Here is a 15,539-nt window from a genome sequence, read left to right on the forward strand (position 1 = left end):
CCCTCTGGACGCTGGCAATGCCCTGATCTCGAGCTGGTTGGTAGTTAGATGGGCGTGTTCGTGTTGTAAATATGCCATGTTCTAAACACTCACGATTGGAGCATTTTATGGCATATCTGTCACACCAAATTAATTTTTAAAAAATTAAAATTTTTTTTAAATTTCTTTTTCAAATTTTTTTAAATTAAAAAAAAAAAAAGAGAGAGAGATTCAATTGACGGGTTCAGGGTGGGACCCTGGAGTCCCAGAAGCCCACGGGCCATTCAGAGGGGCCTAATACACAATTCCAGAGGTCCCCTGGAGAGGACGGGACTAGAACAAGAGATTAGCTTGTTAACTTGATGACCTGTTGAGTCATCGGTTAACGATGACTATAATTCCAGCAATCACTTTTACTCTAACTTTTGCGAGGGCCATCCCTCTGCTAGGCATCTGGCTGGCACTGGTTCATTCGAACTTCACAACAGCCGGATGAATTCAGTATCACTAATGGACTCATTTTATAGATGAGAAAATCAAGGCTTAGAGAAACATCCCACACCCGGTAAGTGGAGGAACAAGATCCAAAACTCCAGCAGTCTAACCTCAGCTCCGAGGCCAACCTGCCTCCAGATAAAGCAGTTCTTTATGCGGAGATCAAAGGGTAGAATCTTCAGCTGGCTCGTGAAGGCCCAGAACGTGCAAGATTGGGAGAGCGCATGAAGAGGGTTTTTTTTTGTTCGCTTTCATTAGCTCACGAAGGAAACTCGGATGCAGGTGAAGGCTGCATCTGTGGGCCTGCAAAGGTGGCACAGAGCTTTGGTGTTTCCCACCTAATAGCCTGACCTCCTCTGGAGTCAGATGCCAGGCCTCTGTGGGCAGCTAGTGTGGTAAGGACGCTGACCTTGGGGGCCAAGACTGACTGCTGGCCAGGGCTCCCAGGAGCCCCTGGGGAGCCCCAAGACCTATCCGGACACCAGCTCCCATGGGTCCCCTCAAAAGCTGGGCTGGGACGTAAAGGAGGACAGGGTGGTCACAGTGATGGGGCTGGAGTCTGGGTGGAGGCCAGGGCTAACGATGACCAGGAGGGAGATACGTCAGCTCAGACCATACCGGTCCACGCTGGAACAAAAGCACCCCAAGGTGCTCCCTCCAAATCAAGAATGCCCAATCACCGCACTCTCCCCAATCTGTTCCTCCCCATTCCTCCACAAGCAGCACCTCCCCAAAATCCAGCCAGCTTCCGTCCTCCTTCTCTTCCCCGCCATGCGTCTTCGTTGTAGCCTGACCTCCACCAAAGCCCCAAACCCTGGCCGCCTCCAGCCTCCCTCCCTGGTCACTATCACCTCCCTAACAGCCTCCTTGCCACGGACTACCCACCACACAGTCTCCAGCTGGCAGCCCGGACCGGTTTTGCTGAATGCTTATTTTGAAATAATTTCAAACGCGGGGAAAAGTTTGAAATAGTACAATGACCTGCCATATGACCTTCCCCGGGTCCAGCCATTGTGAACTTTCTCACCCTGTGTGTAACTCAGGCTCAGCGATTTATGGGTGTCTCCCATACATCTATAAATTTGTCTCTTCCTGAGCCATTCCTGAGAGTAAGTTGTGGCCATCATGTCCCCTGTCCCCAGACATTTCTGTGTTCTTACTTCCAAAGCACAAGGGCATTCTCTTACATAACCACGGTCCAGTTATCAGCTTCATGAAACCTAATATTGATTGGACACTATCAGCTAATCTACAGCCCATATTCCAATTTCATCAATTGCATCCATGATGTACTTTAGAGCAATTTCTTCCCCCATCCAAGATCCAATCGCGGGCCATACGTCGCCTTCTGCGGTCACATTTTTTTAGTCTTTTAATCAGGAACTGTTCTCGGCCTTCCTCTGTCTTGGCACGCCATTGACATTTTTTAAGAGTCCACACCAGTTCCGGGACACCTGGGTGGCTCAGTCCTTTAAGCCTCTGACTTGGGCTCAGGTCATGATCCCGAAGCTCAAGCTCATGAGTTCGAGCCCTGCATGGAGCTCAGACCCTGGGGCCTGCTTCAGATTCTGTGTCTCCCTCTGTCTCTGCACCCCCCCCCCCCCCCCCGCCAACTCGTTCTCATTTTCTGTGTCTGTCTCTCTCTCAAAAACAAATAAAAACATTTAAAAGAAGAAAGAAAGAAAAAGAGAGTCCAGACCAGTTCTGTAAAACGTCCCTCACTTTGAATCACCCTCTCCGTTTAAAACCTTCCACTGCCTTCTCATTCCTCAGTGTGAAATTCCAAGACCTCATTACTGGCCTTCAGGGACCTGCAGGGTCCCCCTCTCCCCTCCCCGCAGCTGCAGTCACTCTCCCCTCTCCTAGTCCCTCACTCCTGGGAGCCCCTCACTCCAGCCCAAACAGACCCTGGGCATTCTCTTTCCTTCGCAGCCTGTATCTCTATTTAAAACGATTTCCTTCGACGATCTGTGTGTGTGCGCGACTACTGCCTGGCCCCCACACTACAATGGGACTCCGATGAGGGCAAAGATTTGCGTCTGGCCATTGCTGGATTCCCAGAGCCAGAGCAGTGCCTGGCGCGCAAGAGACGCTTGGAAATGGCTTGCCGAGTAAATGAACGAGTGAAGAAAGGGAGTGTTTGGGTTGACAGCTAAGGAACCAGTAGGCTCGGAGAGTCAGGGAGCCCAGGAGCCCCCTGCCGCCCCCCATCCAGAGTCCAGAACCTGCCCCACGCTTCAGAGAGGAGGAAGCACCCAGCAAATCTCCTTTATCTTTGGATCGTATCACTCCACCAGCCAGTCCCACTGATTAATCTCTTTAAATCAATCCCAGTAGGCCGACGGGCTGGATTCCAGAGATAGAGCTGATGGAGCCTGGAGAAGGCCCGTGGCCCCCTATTGTCCACTGGCCAGTCCAAAGTGCATGGCCTCCTGGTCCTGATCCTTGGGTTCCACCCCCCATTCATGTATCCTGCGGGGCCCAGCCAGCCCAGGGAGTGGGGGCAGGGAGAATAAACATCCAAGTACAAAATCCTGCTAATAGGTCTTTAATTGCGGCCGAGGAGGGCTGGGTCCAGGGCTCCCAGCCCCAGAACTGAAGAGGGGAGCCTACCAGGTGCTTGTCACTTACTTGTCCATTTCACCGACTGCTGAGAACATTTAAGAGCTCACTCTGTATAACAATACTCAAGGTTACCCGCAAGGTAATGACCAACCAAACCCCATTTATTCTTTATTTGCCTCTTTTTCTGCACAGGAAAGAGCCAAACCCCTCAGCGTAGACCGAGGATGCAAAAAGGCATCCCCCCCCCACCCCCACCCCGGGGATCCTCACTCACCACAGTGCCCTGTCAACACCTGCCTGGATGGGGTGGCCACAGCCCAGCCCTAGCCAGGGTCCCCCTCCGGCCAGGAGTTCTCCCAGAGTCTCCCAGAGAAGCAGCTCGGGTAGATTCACAGGCTCCCCTACCCACTCTGGAGAGCAGACTAGGAAGGGGTCGGAGGTAATCCGGTCTCACACTGCCTCGCTGTGTGACCCAGGGCAAATGGCTCAGCCTCTCCTGGCTTCCCAGAACAAAAACAAACAAATAAAGATAGGGCTGATAACGCTGGCCAGACCTAAGAAGCTGACAGCCAAGTAGGAGAAGCGCCTGAAAGAGAAAACTTAGCACCTGCACCCAGCAAAGAAAGAGGGGGAGGGGGGCTGGGTTGAGGAATCTGTAATCCACCCCACCCGAGCAGTGAATGGGAAACAGCTCTCTACCTCCTGGCTAATAGGATTAGCACTGGGTTGGGCTCTGGGCGTTGGCCTAGGGTCCAGGGTCTCCCTGAGGCCACTCAAGGTGGAGGCAGCGAGGGATAGCGCCAGCTTGCCCCCCACCCCAACCCTTCCTTCGCAGGTGAGCATGGCCACAGCAGCACTTTCCAAGCCTGCTTGCTATTTCCTCCATGACCTCAGCTGCCAAGCATGCAGGAGGCAGACGGCTTCTGAAGCAGGAGGCTCAGAAGACAGGCCTCTGCGGCCACCTCCAGCTGGACTTCCTTGTCCTGCCTGCCGCTGTGAAGGTTCTTCACCTATCCAGCCTCAGCCTCCCCATCTAGCTAATGGGCGTTAGTCTGCCCGCTGGGCCCTGGCACACTGCAGGCTGCCAGAGGCACCCCCTTGAGTAGTAGCTGTTTTCACTGCTTCTCATTAGGGCACATGGCTCTGTCAGGCAGGAACCAGGCTGGAGATGGGATGCCTTCTCCCTGGCTGGGGGGGGGGGGGAGGGGACACAGAGACCAGGGAAGGCGCCCCCAGCCAGGAAGACCCAGGGTCTGACTCCCAGGCCAAGGGATGCCGCCACGACCCTGGGGCGAACTAAGTGAAGGGATGAACTCAAAAGAGAGGCAAACACAAAAATTACCCTGGCCTCAGGGCGGGCAAAAGGGGATGGCCACGCTGCCCTTTGTACCGCGGGCAGCCCCTAACCCCTCCCTGGGATCCTGGCACCACGGTAGAGAAAACCATAGCCCTGGTCACGGCCCCCTAGGCAAAATGCGGCCTCAGCTCCAGGGGGGACACGGGCACGAGCCCCCAAGCCAAGACCCAGTCCTCGCACCCCGGCGGGCAGGGATGCCCGGCCTCGCGGCCCCCGCGTGTGCCCCTCCCCTGCCCGGCGCCTCACAAAGGCCCTTTGTCCCTCTGAGCCCCGGGACTCCAGTTCCTGAAAAGTTCCGTAAAAAAAATCAAAGACACAGGCAAAACCGGCCAGCGCGGCCTCGGTCGAGCGGGCAGGGTCGGTGGGACAGGGCCAAGGCGGCCACTGCGGCCGGAGGAGTCCCTTCCAAGGCCGAGGGGAGAGTCGGCGGCTCCCCGAGAAATCGCAAGAGTCCCAGACTACACTCTGGAGTGGAAGAGGTGGCTTTTTTTCAAGTGAAGCGTAGGACGCCAAGCAAAGCAGCTGGAGGCAGCCGGGGAGGAGGGAGCGGGTGTCCTTCGGCGGCCGGCGGCAGGTCCGGAGGTGCCCCTCGCCTCCCTTCCCACCCGGCTGGACTGCAGCGGCCGCGGCCCGCCCAGGACGAGCTTCTCCCGCCCGGGGGCCGTCCCCACCGAGCCTCAGCGGCCCCTCTCGGGAAACGGCAGAGGCCTCCGGGGCCCTCTCGGCCACCTTCTCCCGAGGTTCGATGTCAGGCCCAAGGTTTTCCCTCCGCCGCTCGTGCCCGGCCAGATCCGCTCGCACGCCGCTTCCTTCCCCGAGCGTCGGGATGGCGGCGGCCCAGCCTCTGCGCCCCACCGCGCCGCGCGCCCGCCTTCCCGCCGGAGAACAAGGGGCTCCTGGGGCCGCAGTCGCTGCCCTCCTACCGGGGTGTGAGTCCCGGGGCCGCCGCTCTCCTCCCGGGGGCCGAGAGGTGGCGAGACGGTCCCCGCCCGCCCGAGGCCGCGGTCTCCGTTCTCCCCGCAGCCTCCGACGCCGGGGCGGGACGGAAACCCCGCACGCTGCGAGTGGAGGGGCTAGAACGGCCCACGGGCGCCGGGCAAGGGCGTTTGCCAAGAAAAGGATTCGAGCTCGGGGGACGGACGTCTCAAAGGGTGTGGAGCGGGCTTGTTCTTTTCTCGCCCAGGTTTTGAAAACCCCAGGCTGGCCTGGAGCAGCAGGGGCCCGGGAGTCGGAATCGCCCCCGGAGGCTCCGGTTTCGGCAGACGCGTATGCTTCGGGAGGGCATGGCGCACGGGGGAAAGCGGCCGAGCCGCGCACCCCTCTCCGCCGGGGCCTCGGGAATGGCCTCCGTCCCGGGCCCGGGGATCTCCCCGCCCTGGGAGCTGAGCCTGCCCGCACCCCCGTGGACCCGCCCAGGGAAAGAGACGTGCCGCGTCCCAAGAACGCCAAGGAACAGGCCGAACAGTTTTCCCCGGGCCTCCCTCCCCAAGATCCCGGGAGGGGGGGTGGGCAGGAGGGGGCGGCCACGGCGCAAGGCACTTACCCGGGTGCGGGTGGAGATTGAGGCCAGCCATGTACTTCCCGGGCGGCAACGGGCCGGGCAAGCCAGAAGCGGGCAGGCGTCCGGCCGCAGTAGTGCCCACGCGGTGGCTGTCCATAGCCAGGCCGGACAGCAGCGGCGGCGGGGGGCCGTGCACGGACCGCGGGGGCCCGAAGTCTCGGCCATCCATCCTCCGCGGGAGTGCCGCAGCCAGCCCCCCACCCGGCCCGCGGGCCTCGCTCAGCGGGACCTAAAAGTTCGGCCTCGGCGTAGTCCCAGAGTCCTCGGGCGGCGGGGGCTCCGCGGCGTGCATGGCGGCGGCGGCCAGCGGGGTTTGCGCTCGGCTGCGGGCCCGCGGCCCGGGGCGCACGGGCGGCCGGCGGTGGGGCCCCTCCGGGCGGCCAGGCGGAGCTGCGCGAGGCGGCGCACACGGCGTCTTGGCGGGGAAAGGCCACGGGCCGCGGAAGAAACAGAAGGGGGAAAAAGGAAGAGGGAAGGGGGGGGGAAAAGACAACAAAGTTTCAGAAAGTCGTCTTGCCGTTCGGGGTCGGGGAATGCGGATCTCGTGGCCAGAAATAAAATCGGGGGTAACCCGTCCTCCACAAAAAGTAAAAATCCATGCTCCTTGCTCCGGCGGCCGCGGTTCCCTGGGACCCGGCTCGGAAAGTGGCCGGTGGCGCGCTGCGCCCCAGCCTAAACTGGCTTGGCGGCTTACGGGTCCTCCCGAAACCGGGGAAGGCCCCTCGGCCGCGCCCGGGCGGCATAAATACAAACCTCCCAAGTGGGACTGATTCCTGGGCGTCACATGCTCCGGGGTTTCAAACCGTGAAACCTTTCCATGAGCAGTTCGAAATGTCTCCCTAAACACTGGGTCACTATCTGATCCGGAAAGTTTAATATTTAACCTTTTTGGCCCCTGGCCTGCCTTTTTGAGTCTGGTTTCCCTAAATTCGCCCTGAGCCGCCAATTAGTGTTGTCTTTTGTTTTTTCGGGTTTTTTTGTTTTTTTCCGGGAGAGAAGATGCAAAGCTGGTTTATTATTTTTAAAGAGGCTCGTGCCTCCTCCCGCCGCCCCCCTCGGGCGACTGTGAGTCGCGGAGTCTGAGTCCGAGGACCCGAGACGTGGCATTCTCGCCCGAGCACTGGAAAGAATCCTTCAAAACAAGCTTTGGTTTCATTTTCCAGCGCCTTGGCCTGGGAATCCTGCGGCCCTAGGACGTGGCCTGGCGCGGGGGATTTGGGGGGAGGGGGGCGGTCAGAGGGTAAGCAGGGGGCTGAAGGGTCTTGCTCCTACCCTAGCTCCCCCCCCCAACCCAAAAATAACCTACAAAGAAAACCTTTGCAGCGCGGGCCGACCAAGGGGCGCCTCCCCCAGCGTTGGGTAAATCCCCCTGTAGTTCCAGTTTAAAGCTGTTTGTTTAAAAGATTTGTCGTTTGCCGATTCCCATGGGGGCGGGAGGGGGTCTTGGAGCCAACCCTGCCCTCGCTCTCCGTCTGCCCGCAGCAGCTCGGATTCCTGATTCCGAGAGGCCCGGGCGTTTCCTAGAGCCACCGATCCACGCCAAAGCCACCGGCTCCCGGGTGCCCGCCCTGCGACCGGCGCCCAGCCCCCCGAAATGCAGACCCCCTCAGCCGCTGACCTCCCGGCCTCCTTCTCCAGCCTCCCTCCCCAACTTTGCTAAGGGTGCTTATTTTAACCCGGTTTTGGTTACAAACACCCTCTTCCCTCCCTCCCTCGCTCACTCCCATCAGGCTCTGGTTACCAGATCCGCGTTTACTTTGGAAAAATCTAAGATCGCCACATCCGAGGATACATGTCTTAAGGAGGCGATGAGCTTTCCGTGATTTTTTTTTAAAAATGCTCTTTGTGCAGCTTTCTTTTAAAAGCTAGAGCTTCGGAGCATGCCCCAACGCCCCACTTCGGGGAAGTCGAGGTGAAGGCCCCTGGAACACCCTCGCTCTGGTAAAGAAGCTGGCTCGGCCATCTGTGGGCTCCGCTGCGTCCTCTCTACTTTTCTCCCCCACTTAAATGCAGTTAAAATGGCTGAATTCCGGCTTTTAATTAAAAACAGCCTATAATCGAAAACGTCTCGGCGTCCCTGGCTCCCCCGCCGCCTGCCGGGAACCGAGAAGGGAACCGACGCCCCTCAGCCCGGCTGGGCGGGCTGGAACGGGGCTGAGGGCTCAGGTGGGCGCCCGAGGCACAGCGACCCGCCCCCACCCATCCCAGGGCGCCCCCACCTCGCCGATGCCGGTCCCCGATCCCGTAATCGGGGACCGCAGAGCTGCGGGGATCCTCCCGAGCACCCCGAGGGTGAGGCGGGGTGGGGGGTCAGATGAAGAAGTTTGGAGACCTTCGCGCCCGGCCAGGGACGGACGGGCGGCCCGGCAGCGTACCTGGCGCGGCGGGGCTCCCGGCTCTGGGCTCCGGCGACGGCGACTCCGGTGGTGGCCCCGGCTCCCGGCGCGGCTAGGCGCCCGTGCTGCCCGCCATCCCGCGGCTGCTGCTCCCCTTCGCCACCCGCAGCCGCCTCACACTTTTTGCCCGCCTTTCCTTTTTTTGGTAGAAAACCGCTCCCCGGGCCGAGCGCTCGGCGCGCCAACTCCTCCGCCCTCCCGCGGCCCGGCTCCCGCAGCCCCCGGAAAAGCCAGCTTTCCTCCCGCCGAGCTCCCCGCTTTTTAATAAAATCCAGGTAGCGCCGGTTTAAAGAATCCCAAATCTCCATATACAGCCCGGGATTGGAAAAGGTACATTACACAACCCCCCTTTCAAGTTCCTCTCGCTGGATCTAAAAAAAAAAAAAAAAAAAAAAAAAAAAAAAGCCAGAGGGAGGGGGGAGGGGGCAGCTGGGGGAGGGGAGTACTCTCCAGCGAAGAAACACGCATTGTTCCCGGGCGCCCGCCTCCCCCCCCCAGGCCAGCCCCCGGCCGCCATCCATTGGCCGCGCGTACCGCCAATCACCCGCATGTAAACACCTTGGCCCTCAGCCATTCCTATAAAACCAATTACGGACCTAGGGGCTCCAGCAGTTTCCAGGCTCCCCACGGCGGGGCTGAATGATCAAAACTGGTGGTGAGAATTTTTCCCGGCCGTTTCTAGGCAGCCCTCCCCCTCCACCAGCTCGAACCCCCCTCCTTCCTCCCTCTCCTCCCTCTTCCTACCCCCTCCCCCGGCGTCTAGGCTGAGTGATCAAAATAGAGGAAGATGGTTGTCGCCGCAATCCAGGGCTTTGCAAGGCGCGGTTTAATGGGCCGCCTGTCAGCTTCCTGCTCGCGGGAGGAGGTGACAAGCCGAGCGAGCCGGGAAGGGTCTGGGGCCCGGCGGGCAGCACCCCGCGCCCGGGCCCCGGCCCCCTACCTCCCCTGGGGCGCGCCTTCTAGAATGCGCGGTGGAGACGCCAAAACAGACAAGGGCTGCTTTTTCCCTTTTTTACTCCCCCTTTTAAAACAAAGCAGCGATTCATTCCTTTTCCCCCAGCAGAGCGGTTGGGTGGGATGGGCAGGCGTGAAGGCCGTTTTCCTAGCCCCGGCCTGCGGGTCCCTCCCTGAAACCCTGTGTCAGATGGTTACTGATTAATATTTTGGAGAGGCCGCGGCGGCGGGTAGCGGGTGAGTCTCTAATCTTCTAAAAGGGGTTCCTATAGAAACGCGGGCCAGGGCGCACCCCCCGCTCGGCCCCGGCCGGGGCTGTGGCGCTTTGCACCGCGCGCCCTTCCCCAAAGCCTTTCTTTGCGTGGGCTCTCCCCACCCCTCCCCCCCAAAAAAAATCAGAGCAGAAAAAAGGATTAGATCGGCTGAGCGCGAACTGACTCCCTCTCGATTCTGACATTTCAGCCTATTAGCATTTCTCCACGGGGCCTTCTGAAACCTATTAAAGTGTAATATTAAAAACCTCTTGGCTGGGGGCCTCTCTCGCCTTCCATCCGCCGCGCCCCCTCCAGGGAGGGCGAGACCGGGAAAAAAAAATCTGTTGAGCTCAGAGGAAGCAGAAGCCAAGCCCAAAAAGTGCTTGGCTGGCCGCGGCGGCCGAAGGGGGAGGGGAGCACCAATCCCCCAGACTTTGTACTTTTATTTTGCGCTTTCAGCAAAATCCTTTCTGAGTGGAGTCGCCGGGAGCTGCCCGCGGCAACCTACTTGGCTGCGGGCGCAAGGACTGCGGACGCGGTCGGAGGGGCCGCCCTGGGGGCCCCGCACCCTCTCTCTGCAGCCCCGCAGGGACCCATGCCCGGCTGGGCATTACGTACCCTCAAATGGAAGCTTGGAGGGGCAGAAATCCTTGCCGATCCTGCCTCGGAGAGCAACCGCGGTGATTAGATTTTAATTAAAACAAGAGAAGCCCGCTCTTTCGCCCTGCGCTGCGGACTCAGCGTTTTCGCATCGCTGGTTTTTTTTTTTTTTTTTTTTAAATCCATTTTTAAGCAACTTTTCTGGAGGGGGGGGGAAATGAGCTAGTTGGCGCCCGTCCGTTCTATTTTCTTTTCTCCACTTTTAGAAGAAAACGGACGGGGAGGGGTAGGCTTGGAGAAAGCGAACTGGGGGTGTCTAATTTAATTCCAGTATAAATTTGAGGAAAAAAGTTCAGCCTCTTGAGGGCAGTTTCAAGTTGCCCTGCAGGAGCCTCTGCGCTGGTTTCGAGGCTGCCCTCTTTTGGAAGCTGGAGCTCCGCAGGGGGAGGAGGGAGGAGTGAGAAGTAAAGAAAGGAACGAAAATAGCCGGAGCCGAGGGGAACAGCGGCGGTGTCCGCGCGAAGGTCTCAGTGGCGGCCGGGGCGGCGGGAGGTTCCCGGTGCGGCCCCGGAACGGCCAGGAGCAAAGACGGAGAGGAGAGGGGGGTTAGAGAAAGGAGGTATTGTGTCTTGTGTGCCTTGGGGGAGGGGGTTGACTGCAGAAATAAATGCAGTTGAGCTGCGCGGGGCTGCTAGAAGCCAAGGCAGGGGGAAGGGGCTGTGCGCGGGGGCGCAGCCCGGGTAGGCGCCTAGCATCCTTGAACCTTATCCGAAAGCCTTTGTGGGTCCCTAATAAGCCCTCCCACGCCTGAGCCCCCATCGTTTCCCCACCCCCCTGGTTGCCCTCCAATATTCGGAGCCCAGACCTTGATCCCCCACCCCATTATCCCCGCCCTTGATCTGGAATGTTTTGTTTTGTTTTAATCTTCGTATAGCTCAAGCAAAATATATCTTGAGAAAGTTGAGGTGGGGAATACAAAGGACTTGAGGGGCGGAAAAAAACAAAGCCGATTTTTATAAATGTTTAATGTTTTCACCCCTGGATGCTCCAAGACGCCGTAATTGTGATGGCGGGGTATGTGTGCCATAAATCATTTAGTTGCTAATAAAAATTCTGCCTGTTTGCCCTGCATTTGCCAATGGCGTTTGCATTTTCCAAGTATGTGCCTTTCTCTGCGTGGCGATCCGAGCCTGCATTTCATTAGGGTCGAGGTTCGGGGCAGGCGAGAGCCCCCCCCCCACCTCCGCCTGCCCCCTCCTCCTGGGCCTTTGTGGGCCCCAGCCCCCTCGCGCCGCCCTCCCGGCACACACTCACACCCGCGGCCGCGCGGGTCGCCTCCGGAGCCCGGCCGGGCGCCGGGCCTGGGGACACGGAGGCAGCTGCTCCCGGGTCCTGGCCGCGGGGTGCGCAGGACGGCCTGCCAGCGCCGGCTCTCCGAGCGCGGCGTTCGTGGGGGCGCAGCGGGCCCCGCCGAGGAGCCGCCCGCCCCGGCCGATCGGTGCGCGCCCTAAGTCTTTGCCGCCCCCTCGCCCCCGCCCGCCGGGCCCCGCGCCCCGGCGCCCCCGCAGTCGCTGGGTAAACAGCGGCCGGGAGCCATCTTGGGGCGGGGGATGGGGGGGGTGGGGACGGATCCCAGGCCGAGTGGTGGGCGCAGCCGGGCTCCTTCGCAGACCCCCCGCCGCCAGTCGTCGGGCACCTCTGGGGAATCCCTTGCCAAGCTTCGGGGTCTGCGGAAGCACCCTCTCCGCGCCGGCGGACCACACTGAGATGTCAAAGCCCGGCCGGGCGCCCTGCGCGGGCCGGGTAGGAGGTGCCCGGTCCGCGGTCCGCCCGGGTCTGGCCGCCATCTTCCGCCTCCCTCTTCTCCCCCCCCCCCCCCCCCCCCCCCCCGCCACATACTTGTGTTTACCCGGCGGGATCCTTGGCCAAAAAGTGTGTTGACGCAGTGCGTGTGTGTGTGTGTGTGTGTTTTGTACTGACTGGGCGGAAAATCGGCTGGAGGGGGGGACCTCCTGCAACTTGAACCTCAGTTCCCGGAGAGCCTGCCCAGGCCCGCGCTCTTGTCCACGGCCAGCCTGGGCCGCCGGAGCCGAGGCCTTTTGTGTGTTCTAGGCCTCCGGCTCCGTGCACGAGGCCCCACTGACAAAATTATTCCCCTTTGTTTTAAAACCAAAGGACAGGCCAACTTTGAGTCCGGTTCTCCTCGGCCGCGCCTTTGTCGCGGAGGCACAGCCCCGCGCCTTGGTCAACTCTGTTCTTTTCAGGGCTGAACCCGACTCTTTCTGGAACCCTGGTGTTGCTGGCCGCCTGAATACATTCTCCCCTTACCCTTCCCGGGAAGAAAATGGGCATCCTTTCGTAGGCGAAGACATAGGAGCCGCCACCACCCGTCTCCCCAAACCGCCTTCCCGGTGGGGACCTCGGTTCCCTCGCTGTGCCAGCTTCTTGGTGAAAGGGACCCCGAGCGTTCGCCGGCCTCTGCCACCGGCTCGGGAAGCCCTGGCCGGATCTGGGGCTTAAAAGCGCCGGTTTTCCAGGTCCCGGGTCTGGCAACCAGGGAGCTCCCGGCCCGGGCACCGCGAAAACCCGGAGAGGCTGCGCCCGGGACATGCATTCTCGCCATCCCTCTGGTGCTGCGACTGGCTCAGCCACGATTCGGCGCCGAGCCGAGGTTCAGCCAGCCCAGCCAAGAGGGGTCCCGACCCTCCAGGAAGACCAAGGACGCGGCGCCCAAGCCCGAACGCGGCAGGGACAAGAGCGCTGGGTGGGCAGAGCCAGGGCTGAAGCACCAGGCTCGGCCCGGAGGATCCCGGCGCGTCTCGGCTCCGCCTCCGGCCCTGGCCGCTTTCCCCGGCCCGGGTCGGGTCTTCCATTCCACTGTTTGTCTCGGAGAGGTCGGAGACGTGCTGGGTGCACAGGGGGCCGGATAGGGCCATAAATCTTCATGCGGGACCTCCTTCCCGTCGCTCACACGCCGGTGCTCCTGGCCGCCCTGGCATCCCGGGCTGCACTGGGCGCCCTGCTTTCCCCGCCGTGGCCTGGGGTTCCCTGGAGCGGCGCGGGGAGTCAAGGCCGGAGCGTCCCCATTCGCCAAAGAGAGGGAACAGCCTCGCCCCGTTCTGTGCCACCGCCTTCCATCCCCGCGGTTGCTGGACCCTGAGGCTGCCCGGGCCTCACTGGATCTCCGCCTGGGGTGGGAGTACCGGGGCCAGGCACTTACTCCTAGGAAGGTTCGTTGAGGCTGGAATGGGCACACGGCCACCTGCTTGAGCCCAACTCCCGCACCGTTAAGGGGTGACGCCAGGGTTAGGATCAGAGTGCCTTTTCAGATCTCAGCCAGCTGCTCCTCTCCGAAGACCCTGCTTTAATCCCACGCCATCGTTCTGCCCTCAAGAGTCCTCTGCAGGCGCACGATATAGGGGAGGTGGGCTTGTGTGTGTGTGTGTGTGTGTGTGTGTGTGCATGCGGGATGAGGACCAAGCAGGGTGTCTGCGGTAGCCGGGCCCGGAGGGGGGGCTCGTGTACCTCCCCACCCCGCGCCAGCCCATTTCTCCCTTTATGCCAGGGATACCCTGGACTTTTCGCCTCCCAGTCGGCACCCCATCCGCCACCAGCTTTGGCGTCTATAGCCGAACCATCGGGAAACCAGGAATTGGTGGAGCGCTGGTGGCAGCCTGGTAGGGGTGGTGGTCTTTCTACCTGAGCAGTCACGGAGCACCCGGAGGGCAGACCCAGAGAAGGTGAATTTACGATAATAACTCTTAATGTCACCAGCATTGTTTGTCTCTTTGCCAGAGGGGCGGGGAACAAGCCTTCTGGCGGGTACCTCGCATCAGCCGAGCAGAGCAGGCCGCGCGCCAGATCAGGGACAATCACCTCCAAATGGTCTTTGCTCTTGGCTCGGGACTTCGGTGGGGACAGCCGAGAAAGGGGGAGGCCTTCACCCCCTCGTAGGCACCTCCCCCTCACCGTGCCAGTGACACAACTGCAACGGCCCCCGGGGCAGATGCCGGAGGTGGAAGGTTTGGAAACCTCGGCCCGAAACGATCTTACTGTGGGAGCTTCGCTCCTTCCTAGAATTTCTAGAAGCACATTCGGAAGGGATAGCGAGGGCTTCGGCAGGGCCCAGAGGAATGCGAGCGCTCGCCCCGCCGCCCGGGAGCGGATGAGGCTGCCCAGCCGCATTCCGGCCGTGCCTCCCCGCCTCGGCCCCGGCCCCCGCCGCGGCGCCCCAGGAAGCGTCTCCGAAAACAAAGCTCTGCGGTTTCAGCCCAAGGTTAAAGTCCACCACGAGCGTGTTTTTTCCCCCCCTCCGGAATCCGAGAGCGATAGCGTTTCTCCAAATAAACCGCCAATAAATCAGCTCCCGGGGCCGCCTGCTGAAGAGCTCTGCTGACCTTGGGGAGTGGTTTTCCTGCTCAGACCCCTCCGAGGACAGCGGTGGGGAGAGGGCCGCGGGGCCGGCCGCACCCGCCCCCCCCCCTCCAGAGAGAGGCGGAAGAGGGATGGCCAAGGGCATTTGTGGGCGGTTATTGTGGTACTTGTGTGCTCAGAGGGTAGGGGGAAGGTTTGGAATTGGGGGGCGGTGGTTATCTGGGGGGCTGGAAGCGCCTGATTGGCAGGGGTTATTGTGGGTGCTGGTTGCTTTGGGGGAGGCTGACCGCCTGCCCATTAATTGCGTGGGCGCCCACACTGTTTTAGGCACTGTTCTAGGATGAACAAGGCATCTTTGGGGGCCTCCTTTGTCTGGGTGTGCCTGGGTGTAGTCTGCAGGCAAGTTTGTGCCGGTGTGACTAATGGATTTATGTATGTCAGTGCCAGGGTGACTAATGGAGGGCTTGGCAGCGCGTGTGGTGGGGAGTCAGAGCCCTGGGGGGGGGGGCTGCCTCCTGCCTGGTCTTTAGGGGTTCACTTCTCCGGTTGCCAGCCTCCAGCTGTGTTGGGGCCTCTGAAGCCCGCCCCGGGCACCTCCCCGGCGGGCCCGTGTGCGTCCAGATCTCAGGAGCAAATTTCTACCGCAGCCCTGACCCCAGAGGTACCTCTGTCCCCTCCTGCCACCCTGATCCGCTCTGCCCCTGCAGACCCAGGCCCGCCCACCCCCTTCCGTGGCAGAAAACTCCCAGTTTGCTTCTTTTCCAGTTTGGAGATTTCTTTTGATGCAAACTGGCCCCTGCGTCATGTCAGCTTTGACAGCCCCTCTGACTTTGGAACCGTAGTGCCCATTTAACGGATGAGAACCCCAAGGAGAAGGGACGAGCTCCCACGGCTAAGAAGTGGCAGCCATCTAAGCCAGGCAAGGAGATGGGATACAAATGGGGGGCCCCAGGCCTGACTGTCGAGCTACGAGAACAGAGAACCAAGGGAACCACGCTAAGCCA

General features: G+C 60.7%; 1 protein-coding gene across 1 annotated transcript in view; it reads right to left on the reverse strand.

The window, feature by feature from the left end:
* Positions 1-6,293, reverse strand: part of TNRC18 (trinucleotide repeat containing 18) — an 86,046-nt gene extending 79,753 nt beyond the window's left edge. Inside the window, 1 exon segment of the mRNA XM_042922366.1 lies at positions 5,940-6,293. Within this exon segment, the coding sequence (XP_042778300.1) occupies positions 5,940-6,126 (187 nt within the window). The 5' untranslated portion in view covers positions 6,127-6,293.
* Positions 6,294-15,539: the final 9,246 nt, after the last annotated feature.

Source organism: Panthera leo, chromosome E3 (assembly GCF_018350215.1).
Source record: "Panthera leo isolate Ple1 chromosome E3, P.leo_Ple1_pat1.1, whole genome shotgun sequence".
Lineage (NCBI taxonomy): Eukaryota > Metazoa > Chordata > Mammalia > Carnivora > Felidae > Panthera > Panthera leo.